Source organism: Nanorana parkeri, unplaced genomic scaffold, assembly GCF_000935625.1.
Source record: "Nanorana parkeri isolate BGI_ZX_2015 unplaced genomic scaffold, ASM93562v1 scaffold112, whole genome shotgun sequence".
Classification (NCBI taxonomy): Eukaryota; Metazoa; Chordata; class Amphibia; order Anura; family Dicroglossidae; genus Nanorana; species Nanorana parkeri.
In genome coordinates, this window is record NW_017306380.1 from 1,034,087 (window position 1) to 1,052,560 (window position 18,474).

General features: G+C 43.4%; 1 protein-coding gene across 2 annotated transcripts in view; it reads right to left on the reverse strand.

Moving 5' to 3' along the window:
• Positions 1-12,484: 12,484 nt before the first annotated feature.
• Positions 12,485-18,474, reverse strand: part of ACVR1 (activin A receptor type 1) — a 77,600-nt gene continuing 71,610 nt past the window's right edge. For both annotated transcript variants that reach the window (XM_018553159.1, XM_018553160.1), the window contains exons 8-10: positions 17,103-17,300; positions 14,360-14,490; positions 12,485-13,196 (exon numbers count right to left, since the gene is read on the reverse strand). In XM_018553159.1, the coding sequence (XP_018408661.1) occupies positions 13,062-13,196; positions 14,360-14,490; positions 17,103-17,300 (464 nt within the window). In that variant the 3' untranslated portion in view covers positions 12,485-13,061. The remainder of the gene's footprint in view (positions 13,197-14,359; positions 14,491-17,102; positions 17,301-18,474) is intronic.

The following is an 18,474-nucleotide window of genomic DNA, read 5'->3' on the forward strand; positions in this document are numbered from 1 at the left end:
CCCCCTCATTCATTTACAAAGGGGATTTTTTTTCTTTCACAGAATACAAGGCGTTCTGTGAGTGGACAAGGGGTGAACCAGTTGAATGCCCTAAAGCAGAGACACCGGCACCCCAAATTTGCAAAATACGTCTATTTATTGACGTGCATCGTGGTAAAAAACAACGAAAGTTGCTAGAGGGCCAGACCATTATAAATAGGGAAGCAGGTTGTTTTTTTTCTGAAGATATGGGTAAACAACGCGATTTAACAGCCTTTGAACGTGGGATGATTGTTGGCGCTCGGAGCCATGGAGCGAGTATCAGCAAAACAGCAGAATTCGTTAAATGTTCAAGAGCTGACGTTGTTAAAGTGTTTATAGACTGGACTGTCAGCCGAAAATCTGGGTCTGAACGTGCGAATTGTGGCCGTCAGCGACTAGTCAATGTTAGGGCAGAACGGAGAGGGGCAAGACTGGTACAAGACAACAGAAGAGCAACAGTGCCGTGTCAGATTCCTTGCATCACCTTTCAACATCTCGTGGAGTCACGAGGCGGCCCAACAAAGTCATCTCGTGGCCCAATGAAGTATTGATGGGGTGGTCATAATAATCTGGACACTCAGTGTATGTATATATTATCAATATTATTTCTTTTATATTCTGACGACGGCCGCTGTAAAAAAAACCCCCAAAAAACAGAAAGGGCACCTCCCTGAAATCAGACGGGAACCTCCCTGAAATAAGGTTTTGCAGGTTGGGATGTCTGAGCAGTGATCAATTGACCTCCCACTTGATGTTGGATGGGAACTGTTTAAGGAACCCCTCACAATTTCTGGGGGAACCCCAATTGAGAAAGACTGGGTTAGTGCAATATAAACACCTTTGGCAATTCAATCCTACATTTGTTTACACTGCATATGCAAAAAAGGAGGGACGTCCGCAATGAACTGAAGGATAGAAGGATTGATTTCCAAAATAGGGACAGTCCATCCAAATGAGGGACAGTGCGGACTAACTGTATATAGATCTTAAAGTGGTATTAAACTCAAACTTTTTTTCAATAATAAATCCAAATCAAACAAATATACATTGCCCTGCCAAGTGATATTTTATAGCTTTGCTTAAGCACTTACAGTACAGTCATCATGTTTCTGAACAGCTGGCTCCAACTCTCTCATCTCAGCTTCCCTGAAATTCCTGTCCAGTACAAGATCACAAAGGAGAGCACAGTCCCCAGCAGCCGTCCATCTACTAACTTGGAGAAGGAAGGAAGGAGGAGAGGGGAGTCGGGGAGTGTCTTCCCTTGCTTTGCTTCTGTTAGTGGAGACACACACAGCTTACTAGCACACACAAGGGTGGCTCCATAAGACCCTGCAAGGGAAAGGAGCCATCCTAAATCAGGATATCAGAGCAAGTGCTGAAGGGTCCAGCTGATTCTGCAGGAAACAAACTTTTAAACATCAAGAAGCAGGGGTGTTCCTTGCCTATCCACCACCTGAGGTGGCACAGGGGGTGGGGATCTGTTGGTGCACGCCAACATCCCACTCAACTCGCTGACATCCCTGGTTGCTAAGAGCTGGGTGGGGAGATGTGTATGGCCCGTACATTTCTCTCTGCCTGGCTCTCAGCGACCTGGGACGCTCTGGCCAGAAAGGGGCCGCCCGCTGTGAGCCAAAGAGATGCCGCCTCAGGCTGCCTCATTATACAGATGCCAAGAAGCCTCATCCATTGTAAGTGATTTCATCAGCATTAGAAACAGCTTTTCACTTTAACCATTCCCCCTTTCTGCCTGCAGACGTTTTAGGGATTAAAAAACTTTTATCTATTCCTCTTTAAAGTAGAGAGAAGTATAGTAGCTAAAAAAAAAAATCCAGAGGTGCTTGATGGTTAGCAACACGGGCACTGTCGCTGTGATCGTTATTTTCCTCTACCTAGGGAGATCATTGCACGATGGAGATAAAGCTGCTCGCCTGGTGAACTAATGGCTGTCCATGTATAGAGAGCTGCAGCCGGAGGGAGCGTCTACATTAACAAGCGTGTTGTTTAAGGTTGCTTTACTTTCCACAAGCTTCCGTTACCTAGCATTGTCTGTAGCCTCAGAATACTTTTCCTTTTCTTAACTCCAAGTTCTTATTTTTGTTTTTCTGTCTTTGTGCTGTAATTGAACCTGCTGGAGAGCATTCCACAATGTTCTTTGTCAACATCTGCCTGCTAACGACATGTTCTTCATCCTAATTGGCTCAGAAAAGTTGATTGGAAAAGTTGAGGGAAGTTGGAATGGAGTCAGTGGCAGCGCCCATGTGATAAGAGATGTGTGTACCAACCAGGGGCTCGTTTGCACCAGCGGGCGCGTGTTGAGGTGTATGTACAGCCGCATATAATTGTGATGTGCTGCAGTGAGTTGTGGTGTATTACAAAGGGAGGAGAGTCACTCTTTTAGCTGTCACCATAACAGATGTCCTCATAGGTAGGTCTACCCTTACTTCTGGTGACAACTGTAATATTTTTAAATTTCCCATCACTTTCTGTCTTGGTGACAGTGGTCACCAGAACAAATAAAGGGTGAATCTATATGATAGTGACACAGGCAGCAATGAAAACCTGAGAGGGGCTCTATTCCTTCCCTCCCCTATCCAAAACTGTAAGGCATGCTCCCACTCAAGAGTGCAGGGCACTTGGTTCAGTACTTACCTCTGTCTCTGGTCTAGCACTGCAAAGCCTCAAAGACGTAAAGACGCCCTAAAACCTGCACTTGAGAATCAACATAGTTTGAGCCCCATTTCTGTCCTCTCTTTCTATCACCCAGGTATGTGACAGATTTACAGATGCTCCTCGCTTAACGACTTACCTGTTTTGCGACCACTCGCACTTACGACCGTCCTCAGAGCGACCTCCGACCTCGCGCGTCAGCGCCAGTGCGACGTGTCGCCGGGGGAAGAGTTTGTAAATTTACATATTGAAGATGCCCATACGATGTACTTCTCAATACGCCTGATGTCTGAACTACAACTCAACGTCTAAGCACTAACATTATCATTGCTTGCTGGAAGCAGTGCATGATGGGATACGTAGTCTTGAGAAATCAAGATTGCATCACATAAGCAGCAGGGAAAGAGACGCAAAGCACACTGGGAATCCAGGAAGTTGGTGACAGTGATGGGCAGACGGAACACTCACTACATAAAAGGGATTTTTGTCAACTAAGCTTTTGATTGCATTATCAAAAACAACTCTAGTATGTATTCCTATTACAATGCTGATGTTATATTACGAGAATATATGCTGGGACTTTATAAGGATGTATGCTTTGTGTCAATAAGGGCAGACCTGACCCATAGGGAGCGTTGAACAGTCAATCATTAGTACCAACCAGAGAGAGAGAGAAAATGTTGTTCTCAGGCCCCATACACATAGGAAATAAAATACATGCGCCCATGCGTGGCTGGAGCTCATGTCTAAACACATCTGGAAGCATGTAATGCTTTTCTATGGCAGAATGTACACACACAGAAAAAATTGACCTTAAAAGCATATATATATAATGCAGGAGGCCTGTGTGTCATACACATCTTCCCCTTACACACCCATTAAGACAAGAAATTTGTTTGTTACATTTTTATAGACACTCTGTTAGTATTACAGTCACATGACTTACGGTATCTATACTCGGTTAGATCATTGATCCAACGTTTGTGTGTTTTGAAAAATCATTTGTCAAAGCATTTTATGATGCCATCATTGACTTTTGCCTGAAAGATAAGCGTAGCTCTAAAAAGAAAAAAGTTTGTTTACTATTATAAAGTGATTGTTTTATACCTGTTATGAAATCAATGAACGAATAATGCCAAGCACAGTTTGCTGAAATGTATATTTACTTTGAATATTTATAAGTAGATTTATATGCACATTCTACGTTCATGGGCCAATAGGATATAGTGGATGCGTTGGAAGATACTGGAATACACTTATATACGTGTACAATATGCTTCTACATTTACACAAACCTTCTGCATTATTCTTCCATACATTCCTATAACATACATACATATTGGTTTAACCGCTTCAGGGCAGCAATACGTATATAAACGGCAGAACCTGAAGCCCAACCTTATACCAAGATCATGGCTGCTGTATCTTTTTTTTTTTTTTTTACTGCCAATGATGGCTGTTACATACAAGCATTAGCGAGGCTATGGAGCTGCCCAATTGGTTGTTCGGTGCTTGGAAAGTGCACAGCCCCCCTCCACCCTCCTCTATGAGGGCCCGGGACCAGCATTGCAGGTCTGAGTACTTTGATCAGAGGGAGATCAGGGCACTTCCAGCACCTGTTCTCCCCTCTGATCACAAAGTGGAAGCCATGTTTATTACATCACTTCCAGCTTCAGTGTGCCATTCCTCCGGCAGCTGTGGCCAGAGAAGAAGCTGGTGAAGCACAGGTCTGTGCTTCATCAGTTTTGTTGGGGACTATAGGCGACTTCAGGGGTCTAATAGAGCCCCGATGTCTCCATAAAGATGACCTGTCATATCCTCTTTGCTATCACATAGGGGGACTTCCTCCTTTCCTCATCTCGACAACATACATGGGGGTGTTTTGTAGTTCACAGGGGTAATCTGGGCAGGGCTGATTAAACTTTTTGAGATTTCAGCGCAGCAGAATTGCTTTGTGGTGTCAGCTCATTTCAAGGAGCTCTGTCAGATTAACAAGTGTTTTTGTTTTTTTCACTTAGCAGGAGAGGCATCCCCAGGCCGGGTGTCACCCACTGGGACATTGTGCATGACTGTCAGTCATTTTGGTGTCACCCCCTTTGATGGTGTCACCCGGTGCAGGTAGCACCCCCCCACCTTGTGTTGCCACTGCTTATTGGTCAGATATAACAAAAGCCATTCAATGGGATATGGAACAGAACAAAAGAGCGTAAATAAGAGGTTCATTGTTGGGGTCTACATACACTTTAATATGATGGATTATTTGGTAGGTCATGAATAAACTCAAATTCTCTAAAAAGGGACCCACCTGGTAAAGCAGGGGTAGGCAACCTTGTCACTCCAGTGGCTGCAGAACTACAAGTGCCATGTGGCAAAAACTCTGACAGCCACAGACATGACTGCCAGAGGCATGATGGGATTTATAGGTTCAGCACAGCTGGAGTGCCATGGATGCCCAACCCTGTGGTAAAGCATCCAAGTGTAGCAGGAGTAGTGTAGTGTTGCAATATGTAGCCGACATAAGTAGAGTAATTGTAATGCCGGTTTCAACCAGTAGATGGTGCTGCACATAATATATACAAGCCAGTAATGGTCAGAAAAGATCACTCCTATATTATATCTGTAAAAAAGAAGTCAAGGCAACTGGACTTGCTGTATTTTTCTTGAAGACTTTTCACTGGTCATCCGACCAGCTTTCTCAATTCAGAATGACTTGACTTATTTCTTTTTTTTACAGATATACCATGACCTGGATGAATGAGAACCTTCACAGACACTCCTATATTACTAAACAGAAAGAATATTGGGAGTTAAAATATCACTAAAAAATAGTCCGCAAAAGAAAAGTTATGACAGTGTCATCTACTCAAAACTAAAATCTTAATTCTGGGTGGCCTGAAGTATTTTATCATCACAGAAAGAAATTCTAGATATCTTTCATAAACCCTAATAAAATGATTGTATCTCATTAGTCCTCCCATGACAGCAAAAATGATAACGGCAATAAAAACAAAAGTTGAAATTGAATCTGTATTTGGAAGCGATATCTGACAACCCGGGACAGGCTGCCAGCCACATTTACACTCTAAGGCCCCGTTCACTTTACGCGATTCGCAAATTGCGCGTTTGTCGCGCTCCAAAAAGTGTCCTGCTGTAGCGACACACGACCCGCGACAGCAGGACCCTTTGATGCATTGAAGAGCGGGAATGTGAACGGGGCCTAAGAAAGCATTTACATTGCACAACGTACAAGAACTGGAAATCAGATTCTTTATTTTGCAACAACTCTGAACAGCACTTTTGACAGACCTTGGCTTATTAGCAATGGCTTACTGTCTGAAGCTGGTCACTCTTCAATTCTTTCTTGACCTGACCCGTTACAAAGGAAACCAGAAATAATATTGACATTTGTGAAAGAAGCCGAGCAGCTTTTAGGGAGACGGTAGGGCTATCATCTGTAAAAAAAGAAGTCAAGGCAACACAACCAGGTGTTGCGACTAACAGAATATGTGGATTGGAGCAACATTCACCATATTTATTCCCAGATAATTTTTGTACAAGTCAATTCTGAATTGAGAAAGCTAGTTGGATGACCAGTGAAACGTCTTCAAGGAAAAATACAGCAAGTCCAGTTGCCTTGACTTCTTTTTTCTTACAGATATACCATGACCTGGATGAATGAGAACCTTCACAGACAAAGAACATTTAAGAAAATAAAATGCCAACATAAATTTAGTTTAATTCACCGAATGGAATTTAAAAAAGGAAGAGACAAATCCAGGGCAGCTTGACCAAACACATGAAAAATGACGACTCAGATATGTAACCGCATAAAACAAAATGCTAAGAACGGTTAATCATGAGTGGTTTAAAATAATGAGCAATACAAGTAAGAAGGTTTGTGGCTTCTTCTGCCGAATGGTCCATTGAGGGACACAGGAAGTCTTTCACCTTTGGGTTATACTTCCACCTCCAGGAGGACTAGACACTAGCAAACAAAAACTGTAAGACGGCCCTGCTACTAGCAGCGTGCCTCTGTTTTGTAGCAAAGCAGATTTGATGGCAAGTACAAAAAAATGTTTTTTTTAGTACTCACAGTAAAATGCTTTTCTCCGTGTTGATTCAAGGACACAGCGGAGACCTTTAGATTTTGACCGTTGGGTTATAGCTCCACTATCAGCAGTAGGACACTAGGCACAAAAAATAAAGAACAACCTAGGGACAGCCCCTGCTGGTGGCTAAACCCAACTGCAAGAGGCAGCTCAGGGAGTTGTAAGGCAGTACAGGGAGCATAAACACAATAACCAGAAGGTCGGGTGCCATGTCCTTCAATAAACAATATTGTAGCCTACATTAAAAATTTATTTAAAAAAAAGACAAGATTCATTCCCAAAAACTGTCTAGGGATGAAAACTCTTCTTCAAAAAGGGAAAAATGTCTACAAAGTGTAATGGTAGAGTTCCTGGGCTACAACATCCAAGCCTGCAAAACACAGTGACTTGAATGAGGGATGTCTGAGAGCAGAAGGGAAAAAAACAACACTGTGATCTGACCACCCTAAAGTAAAGCACTAGCCCACTCCGGGTACATTCGAGGCACTAAATGACCCGTATGATACAGTTCTACAGAACCAAACAGAGCTAGTGCAACATAGGGACCATTAACCAGAAATCCCAAAGACCTCTGGAATGGAACCCATCAGGGAAAGCAAGGTAGGTAGGAGAAGCCTGCAAATCCATAGAGACAACAGGCCTGAGCAAAAAGAATCCATAGCACCCCACATAGTGAGCACCGCTGCAATTTCTAAAAATCCAGAAAAGTACAGGGGTGAGATGGTCAGCCCCTCTGCTAAACAACATGCCCACAAGTCAGTACCAAAAGGGGGGAGACAGCTGCCACCACAGGGGTAGAACTGGCTCCTAAATAGGCCTTACCACACTGCAGGAAAGGGGGACAGACAGAAAGAACCTGGGAATGGCTGCAGACCATACAAGATACTATGCCCAGCCTCTGCATCCTCACACCAGGAATCGGTGTTGATGACCATCAATATCCTGTGCCAGCCCAAACCAAAGTTGGCCCCCAGGACCCTCAGAGCTTGTGCACACGGTTGACAGAGTGGGTTCACAAATTCATGTGAAGCAACGGGGCCCCAGCCACCAGAGACTACAGCATGGCCGCAGCCACAGTAGCCAAACTATGTTGTACAAAGGGCCGGGGCTCCCAGAGTGGCTGCCAGGAGCTGCGGAATGGCCACATCAAGCCGGAGCTGTCGAGGCATCCAGAGCCGCCTCACGTAGCTGAAGTTGAACCCATCAGGGTGGCTGAATGGAACAGTGTCCATCCAAACACAGCAGGGCAAAGCTCTAACAGCGAGCAGGAGAATCGCTAAACACACCACCCAGCATGAGAGCCATGTATACCCCTGAGTTAGTGACCTCCATAGAATCTATTAAGGGGATAGAGAAGCCAAGCAGACACATACTGCACACACAGCAGAGGGGAACAGAGAGAAAGTGGGAGAGGCGTCTGCCAAAGGGGGGTAGAGGGGGAACACTATGACAGAGCAACAAGCCACCCTGTCACATGTCCCCCCCCTCCCCCAATTTAGATGTAATTATCAGTGATGGACAAACCAATGTAAACTTTGAAAGAAGCAGCCCAACCTATAAACCAGTGGTTCCATAGATGCCTTAAACAGTCAGAAAACATATGCGTTTACTGACAGAGGATTTAAACTTAGGCTTTAATTTTAGATATTTAGATGGCCCGTTCATTTTCTACCCCATTTGTTATGCATGCCAGTGGGATCAAAACATTTGTGTAACAGCAGAGTTTCTTGAATGATCAGCATTATTTTTATTTTTTTTTAAGAATGTGTTTTCTAGCTCCCAGATTAGTTGCACGAGAGTGGTGCCCTGTGTAAGCTCCATGTTAAAGATGTCACCAGCACACCATATTTAAGTGAAGAACATGTCTGTTTATTGACGCTTCATGTCAAAACAAATGGCCACGTTTCGGGGCCTCACAGGGTCCCTTCATCAGGCTTGAAATGGATAAGGGATACCCGTTAAGGAACGTGGCAGGATTCTGGAAAACTGTGTAAGCTCCATGCCACGGCTTAGAGCACAGGGATTTCTTGCTTCACTTGCAGTGGGGAATCCAAAAGGGAGGTAGACTATATGGCTAAAGTTTGGTGCCACACGTCCATCAAACCTACCACTATATGGCCTCTTACTCTTAAATAAGTCTGGGCGTTTTCCAGAGAAGGGTACCGTAACATCTACAGCATAAAAAATACATTTTAGACAATTGTGACAATCCAACCTTGTGGCAACATTTTGGGGAAGGCCCTTTTCTGCTCCAGCATGACTGTGTTTGAGTAGCTTGGTTTGGAGAAACCTGAGTGGACTGCTCAGAGCTCCGACCTACTGAACACCTTTGGGATGATTGCTTGTCTGGTCTTTATAAAAAATATCAGTACCTGACCTCACAAATGCTTCTTTGACTAAAAAAGGCACAAATTCCCCACAGACACAGTAGAGGCTGGTTATAGCCACATAAAAGGGGCCGAGTCCGTATTAACAACCATGGTTTTGCTATGGGCTGTCAAACCACCTAACACAGGTCTGATCTTTAGGCGTCCGAAAACCTTCACCATCTAGTTTATCTGCAACTGGAAAGGGTTACAATTAACGAACCCAAGGCTGACTAAAAGGGTGCCTATGTAACACTAGGGTGTGTTTACCTGCTCTGTGTGGAATGGACCAGAGCATATACTTTTAAAGAAACATTTCTATCCAAACCAGGGGGACTGCATAATGTACGTAAAATGTAGTGGTCTGGAACACTGACAAATGTTTTAATAAGTCTATGAACATAATTATGGAGTGCTTAATCAAAACCCATTTTTTTTTGAGTTGGTGCCAGTGGGTTGGATCCTCATAATTTTGGTGACAGTAGGCTTGTGGTCTTCGCAGTATAGTTTAGGGGTCAACAAACTCTCCTCCCATGTCCTTTAATAGGTCACACTATAGGTTGACATTCTTCCTAATTGATTTCGATAGAATACGCCTGTACAAAACCCTACTGCAAGGCTGCTAGAGGCCCCTAGGCTTTGTTTATAGACGTCAGTTTAAGCAAGTCTTATGAGCAATGTGTATGGCAAGCATGTACATGGCATTAGCAGAGCTTCTGACAGCTTTGAGCAGCTCTAGTTTGGCGATGTTAAACGTCTCAATCCCCAATGTGACATTAAAGAATGAGCAAGGTGACAGCCTAGCAACAAGTGAAGCCGGCTTCCTAGACAATCAGGAAACGGGCGGCACGTAATGACCCACCTCCCGGCTTCCCGATTGCTCAGGAAGCTAGGCTGCTTAAGAAGTAAAGTCGGCTTCCTAGACAATCAGGAAGCCGAGAAGCGAGTCAAAACGTGCCGCCCGGTTTCCCGATTGGCTAGGAAGCCAGCTTCACTTGTTGGTAGGTAGCCTGGCTTCCTAACCAATCAGGATGCCGGGCAGCATGTTAGGACTCGCCTCCCGGCTTCCTAATTGGTCAGGAAGCCACACTGCCAAGCAACAAGTGAAGACGGCTTCTTAGCCAATCAGGCCGGGTCATGACGTGCCGCCTGGCATTCCCGATTGGCTAGGAAGCCAGCTTCACTTGTTGCTAGGCAGCCTGGCTTCCTGACCAATCAGGAAGCCGCATGGCGCTGTCCGACTTCCTGATAATCAGGGCACACAGCACCAGTACTTGGTATCGGCGAGTACCGGGAAAAAAAAAAAATATCGGTATGCGATATCGACAAACGAGTATCGGTGCATCCCTAGTTCTAACCCTTTTCCACTCCATTAAAAATGTGCCCCCCCCATCAGTGAGAGTTCCCATCACCTCCTGTCCCAGGGACCCAACAAGAAGCAAGAGGAACTTTCCATAGTGGAGACAGAAAGCATTAAAAAAACAAAAAGCTGGCAGAGCGCCTTACTTCCTTTCCTTGTTACTGGATATACACTTCACATTCTAATTACTGTTGGTATTTGTCCTTGTAGCAAATAAAAAAACTCTTTTAGACTTCAAAACATTCTTTTTAATTTATACAAATAACTGCTAAATACAAAAAGTAGAACAAAATAGTTATTTTCTGGCAAAGTCCTGACGAAGCCCCAGTAGGAGGGGCGAAGCGCATCGACGTTCTGTGTCTGTGTGGAAGACCCTGAATCACCGAGGACTATACAGATATTTCTCTACAGCGGCATGTCCTCCTAAACTGATGATATAACATGACCCGCCAAACTCCTCTTGCCTCTGATACCATAATTAAGGGGAAAACCGGTTAGTACCTACAGCACAACCCTCGGGGACCAAAAACTATACTGGATGGAAAAATCCTTACGCTAAAACAGGATCAAATGGGGTTCAGCTGCAGCATCTAAAACCGGCTCCTTTGGCTACCAACTCGGGAAGATCGTGAGTTATACATAGCTTTCAATCTGTTCCTCCCTTCTTTTTCTACTGAGCTAATGCTTAAAGGATTACTTTGTTCTAATTATATGAAAATGTGATAAATATTCGCCTGAAAGAGAGGCTTTTTCATTAATTTACCAATTACTCTTTATTTTCAAGACAAGAAACTAAAAAAGTGATCCATCAGATATAACTAGAAGCTATAGCGGTAATACAGTATACTAACCGCTAACCGAGATATGGCTTTCTCACCTGCATGATTTTTTCTCAAAGAAAGAGATGACTCTCTAACCCCATCTACTGGCTGGCTCCATAGATAGCCCACAGCTGAGACAAGATCCTCGCTGCTAGTATCTGATGATCAGGAAGCCGCATGGCGCCGTCCAACTTCCTGATAATCGGGGCACACGGCACCAGTACTTGGTATCGGCGAGTACCGGGGCAAAAAAAAATATCGGTACGCGATATCGAAAAACGGGTATCGGTGCATCCCTAGTTCTAACCCTTTTCCACTCCATTAAAAATGTGCCCCCCCCATCAGTGAGAGTTCCCATCACCTCCTGTCCCAGGGACCCAACAAGAAGCAAGAGGAACTTTCCATAGTGGAGACAGAAAGCATTAAAAAAACAAAAAGCTGGCAGAGCGCCTTACTTCCTTTCCTTGTTACTGGATACACTTCACATTCTAATTACTGCCGCTATTTGTCCTTGTAGCAAATAAAAACAACTCTTTTAGACTTCAAAACATTCTATTTAATTTATACAAATAACTACTAAATACAAAAAGTAGATTAAAACAAAATAGTTATTTTCTGGCAAAGTTTACAACGCAACAAATGACATAGCTTAGAAGAAAGGCATCTCTCTCCCCCACCCTCCCTTTATATTTTAGAGTACCCAGAATCCCTCCATGAGACCTTATACATCTTGTCATTGTTTCCTATGTCAATAAAAGGCAAGCTGGAAAAAGGGGTGCGTGACACTCGAGAAGGTTTAGAATCCTAAACGTCAATGGATATAGTCCACACAACTTCTTAATATGGAGAAAGAAGAATGTGACTTGATGCAAAGTGATCGTACAGAAAAAGTATATTCCTCATCATAAATGTGTTACAAAAATTAAGTGTAAAACCAAATAAAAAGGAAAAAAAAAACCACAAAATGTAGCGATAACCTTTTGCACTGTTCAGTTTTTTCTGGAAACTTTTAAGTGCAATAGTAATAAATAAATTTTGATATTTTCATACAGTCAAAAAAAAAAAATTCTTATGTTCAGCATTATTGTAAACATCAGTACACGTAAGAGGCAGCCAGTGCTGACAACTCTTGTATTAGGCTTTTGTTTTTTCTTATTCTTTACATCATTCCCAAAAAACTGGATGATTATAATTCGCAACATCGATCTGTACACGGCCAGTCATATATTTGGCATCTGTCGTTTAAAAAGAAACCGTTACAGTGCAAGTAAGGAATGCGAGGAATCTGTAGTGCAATCAAACAGAAGCACACAAAATATTGCTAGGTAAAATCCGATAAGATCCGCGGGATTTCCTTAGAAGTGGCCGAGAAGCGATCACAAATTTTTTTGCCCTCTTAATTCACCTTTTAATGCCCAGATCGGTACTGAAATTTCTACGTTGCCCCCTTCAGATCCGGATCCTTGCAATCATCCAGCTGTCGCAGCTGCTGCTTAGAAGGCAGAACTGTGCCAAATGTGCACTAAAGTAACTCGTCGAGGTTTCAGTGTTCTGTAGCGGGATTGTCTCCTTAACAGGCGGGGATGTGTTTAAAAGTCGCACATGAAAAGAACTGAAAAACAAAGTGTACACCTTGGCAGGCAAGCACTGTATTTTTAACCTTTTTTTTTTCCTCCCCGTACAATTGACGCACGGATAAGGCGGCAATGCCAGCGGATCAGCAGTCTGATTTCAGTTTATCTAAGGAATTGTCAATTTTGGTTAAAGTCTTTTTGATGCGCAAGGCTGTGAGTCTCGCGGAGGGGTTTTGATACCAGCATTCCTTCATCAGCTTAGCAAGTGATGTTAGCGTCTGCAAAAGAAGAAACAATGTATTTGAGCTTTAAATACATATATACACATTACATAGTGGCATATAATGCTGGTGCTGATCTGCAGCAGTGAGAATATAGTCTACAATGCAGAATTAAAAAAAAAAAATGCTCACAGGAAGTCTATACAAAAGACAATACCACCAATGTTTAAAGCTGAACTCCATGAAGCAATATATTTATTAATACATCATTTAATGCATGTTTAATGCAAATGTAATTGCAAGTACCTGAATGCGATGCAAGTGCAAGTACCTGAATGCGATGCAAGTGCAAGTACCTGAATGCAATGCAAGTACCGGAATGCAATGCAAGTACCGGAATGCAATGCAAGTACCGGAATGCAATGCAAGTGTAAGTACCTGAATGCAATGTAAGTGCAAGTACCAGAATGTAATGCAATTACCTGAATGCGATGCAAGTGTAAGTAACTGAAATAGACTGTTTCAGCATCCTGCAGTCCCTGTACGACAGAGCTCAAAATGTGAGAGGGAGAAGCAGCAAAGAGAAGTCCTTTTTGAGGCAGCCAACAAAGGGTGACAATGGTCAACCAGCCAAGAAAGCAGCTAATACTTCTCATGGGATAACAGCAGCCACTTTTAAGCAAAGGAAGGTGCTGTTACTATCCTCCCACTAACCATCAGAAGTCCTTTTTGAGGCTGACCAATGGTCAACCAGCCATAGAACATAGCTAAGACATAGAATATGAAATACTTAAAATACTTATTCTCTCTAGCTATCTCAGTCAGGAGCGTGCAGGTGAATTATTGTCATTCAACTGCTTATCTTCTTCCGCCGGGCATGTTTTGATCGCTGATTACATAGCTTGCCTTGTGGGTACTAAGCATATACAGTGACACCAAACATTAGACAGGAGACAGTGGAGGAGAAGGCCATAACACAGGAAGTCAAGAGACTTTGCGCTCTTCCATCCAGGTTTTAATTTTTTGTTTATTAAGAAGGGGGCTCCAGATGCTTTGGGCTTCTGATGGAGGGATATATATATATATATTTTTTTTTATTTATTTTTTAAGCAGCGATATGGCCTTATTACGGTCATACAGCTGCTTATGAAGGGGATCTTTAACCGTGTCTTATGTTGCAATTTATAGATACTCGTAATAGCATGCTTAAAGATACTCACTGGGTCTGAGAACCATCTGTTGGGAATGTTTGGTCTTTGTTGATCCACACAAACAAGCTTCCTCATATCTTCAAAGCTGGGATCATTTGGGACAACATCATAAAATGGAGGTTTGTAGTCTTCAACAATGCCTGGAAAACAGCACAAATTATGAACTAAAGCTCAAAAGGCTGCAAAAAAAAAGTGAGCCGAGTCTGGGTATTCTATCAATGACATTGCCTTTAAAGGGAATCCTATAATATTCAATAATATAAGAATATAAAGGATGCAACCTTATTTCCCAGGGGGACAATTAAAGCTCAGAACTGAACAGACTCAAGTGGGCAACTACCCTATTGTTTTAATACCCAGTTTATACCAATTATTTTGTCTTCCAGAAGTTCATGATGTCTTTGTATTTCATTACAGTGTTGTTGATATATTTAAAAATCACAGTTAATCACTTTTTAAAATTGCCATGTATAAGTGTCCAGCATTTACCACATTTTCATTTAGGACCAGTCAAGTGTAACAAAAACATACAAGATGTCTAGCGGGCATTGCTGTGCACTGGCGGGGAGGATTAAACACCGACAGAACAGCATGTACCGGCTGAAATCAGGAGGAAGAATACAAAGGAAGGAGCCAAATAAGCCAAAAGTGCTACATTGTCTGCAGCCAAGATCCAGAACAACCACAAAAGCGTAAAGCAGGAAAACAAAGATAGAATAAAAGCTACAGAAAATCAATGTGTGCATTTAACAATCCCTGCTTGTAAGCTGCAGCAGTACCTTCGAACAATCTTGCAAATCTCTTCTCCTGAGAGATACTTCCCGTAGTCAAAAGAATGGGGAAGCTTTTGTGGCTGACCCACCTGATTTTGTGTAATGGCTACTGTTTGAATCCCTGAAAAAGCAAGAAAGTAGCCCCAAGAAGTCCAAAACTTTACGGAAAATGTTTTTCTCCCAAAGAGCGAGAATGTGGCACTTTTTGTTAAAAACACTGTGAATGACCAGTGCACTGCTTTTCAGCACACCTACTACCTATTAAATCCCTTATAAAAAGTTGGCGATATACAGTATGCTCATTGGACATCCCATTCCAAAAACAAAATTTGGAGTTGCGCCCGCCAAATCCATTTGCAGCAACAACAGTCTCCACTCTTCTGGGAAGACATTTGACAACATTCTGGGATGTGTCTCTGGGAGTTGGTACTCATTCAGCCAAACCAGCATTTGTGAGGTCAGGTACTGATTTTGGTTGAGACGACCTGGCCACTTAATATGTGTTGCAGTTTACCAAACAGGCCGCTCGAGTTCCTCCCCCTGAAACTTATCCCACACTCAGTGCCTGGATTGTGTGCACAGAAGTGCCATCATGCTAGTACAAAAAAAATGGCCTTCAGCAAACTGTGGCCACAAGGTTAGAAGCACACGATTGTCTAAAAATGTCAGATGCAGTATTAACAGTATTCTGCACTGGAAACATTTGAGCTCAATAATGTGGAGGGATTTCTAGATACTTTTAGCTAGGGATGCATCGATACCGATACTAGTATCAGTATTGATGCAGAGTATTAGGGAGAGTACTGCTACTCGCCAAAATGCACTGATGCATCCTCAGATACCAGAACTTCCGGTCAGAGGGAGGGAGATTTTCCTCTGACCGCAAGTGCTTCGGCATGGAGCCAGCTTCCTTTCCAATCAGGAAGCCAGGTGGTGGGTTTTGCCCTGTCTCCCTGATTGGCTAGGAAGCCAACTTCACTTGTTGCTAGGCAGCCTGGCTTCCGAACCAATTAGGAAGTCAGGTGGCATGTAATGACCCGCCTCCCCGATTGGACAAGAAGCAAGCCTGCCTAGGAACAAGTGAACCCGGCTACCTAGCCAATCAGGAAGCCAAGAGGTAAGTCATGAAGTGCCGCCTGGCTTCCTGATTGGTCAGGAAGCCAGGCTGCCTAGCAATCAGGAAGCCGGATAGCACTTCATGACTCGCCGCCCGGCCTTCTGATTGGTCAGGAAGCAAGACAGCCTCGGCAAGTGAAGCCGGTGATATTTTGCTAGAACACCGTCATCACAGGCAATCAGGAACTTCCTGATAATCTGGGCACACAGCACCAAAAAAAATATATATCAGTACTTGATACAGAAAAAACGATATCGGTGCATCCCTACTTTTAGCCATATAGTGTAGAATCCTTTACAGACGTTCTGCAAATGAAGGTCCAATGCAATGATTTGTAATGCAGTGTTTGTACTCTTGTGATTCACCCATCCCTACCATGTGGTTGCACAGAATAAGAGCAATCAGGTAAAGAGACCCCTATGTAAAATGTTTACCTGTGGGTACCAGAAAAAGTTTAAAAAGTGGACCGGACCAGCAAAACACAGGAGAAAAAAAAAATGGAGGGTAGTTTGGGAACAAATATACAGCAAATATGTGAAAGCTTTGCATTATTAAGCCTACCTACAAGTCTGGCTGCACTTTAAAAATATACCTTCTTTATAACTGACATAAACAGATGTATTTATGGATGTAACTTTGGACACCCCACAGGGCAGCTATGGAGACTCGCCAGACAAACGCTGCAACAACACAGCAACACAAATCCTAAAACTGGGTGACAGTTCAGATCTAAATAACTCAACAAACATTTTATTAGTTGAAAATAGCAGCCCGAGCCAGCGGTTCCGGGAATGACAGCGCCAGGACGGGGAGAGATGGGACGAAATCGATGGCGGGAGACTGGAAAAACAAAACAACTTACCGTTGCTAATCATTCGTCTGGCAACTTCCCAGAGGACCAGTCCAAAAGCCCAAATGTCCACCCTCTTGTAAGAGTCAAAGCAGTCCACCTGGATTGTCTCATCTAAAACTTCTGGAGCCATGTATCGTTTTGTCCCCACCCGGGGGTTATTTCCAACGTCAAGCTGATTGGTGGATTGTGAGTGCATCACGGCCAATCCTGAAACAGAAAGAACATAGTGTTGGCATTGGACCGAAGATCCGCTTTAAGCAGAAATAAAAGGACAATGAAATTCATAGTTGAGAACACTCAGCAGCAGGCCAGTTCCCCCATTCCTGACAAGTGGAGCTCCAGCCAACCAGCTAAAGACATACTGTATACTTTAGCCATTTTACCTGCCAATGTATTTTTAATTCTATTCAGCCAATTGTGTGATCCTCTACCACACTGCATGGCCAGAAAGATAGCTCTGCTACCTGATTCAGGTTTAGTGCTTCCAGAATTACCTGCCAGTTTACTGGACAAATGCTATGCTTGTAATACCTTGTGTAATGAGCAGGCTGAGGTCAGAAAGGTGACAAAGGAAGATGCAATATTCAACAAAAGAAGTGTGCCACCTGTATCTGGGATGTGCCAATCACAAGATGGGCTGAACAGAATTACAAGTCCTTTGGCAGGTAATTCAAACAGCTAAGTATTTAACATTTAAAATACTTACACGGCAAATGTTTACCAGCCAAAAGATGTGTAATGCACGCACTCTAGTGATTTGCCTACTCCTACCACACCAAATGACTGCATCATAGGATGTTAATCTGCAGAAGCACCAACTCAGCTAATTATGTGCCATTGCACCACCTCTAGCATACTCTATGGACTATTAGGCCTCATTCATGCAGCGTAGAGTGGGGCCGTATCGGGCCGTTCCCCGGGAAGGACAGGTGCTGCGTGTGATTGTACGCCTCAGCCTGTTCTTCCCTATGGGAGGACGCGGCCATACGCTCACCCGAGCTGCACATCTGTGGGTTCGGGTGTCTGTACCCGGACGCAGACAGGATGAGTGTCTGAGAATTTGTGCACATTCAGCCAAAAGCATTTGTGAAGTTGGGTACTGTTGATGAATGAAAAGACCTGGCTTACAACTGTCGTTCCAATTCATTGCAAGGCAATTCCATAGAGTAAAGGCTTTGTGCAGGCCACTCGAGTTCCTTCACACCAAACTATGGCTTTATAGACTCGACTTTATGTACAGGGACACATGATGGACCTTCCCCAACTGTTGCTACAAGGCTATATACTACACCATTAAGGCTAAACCATTGAACTACCATTGAACAGGCCTACCTAAAAGGAAGGAGGGGGGGGGGGGGGGGTAACAAAAAGGAGAAGAGAG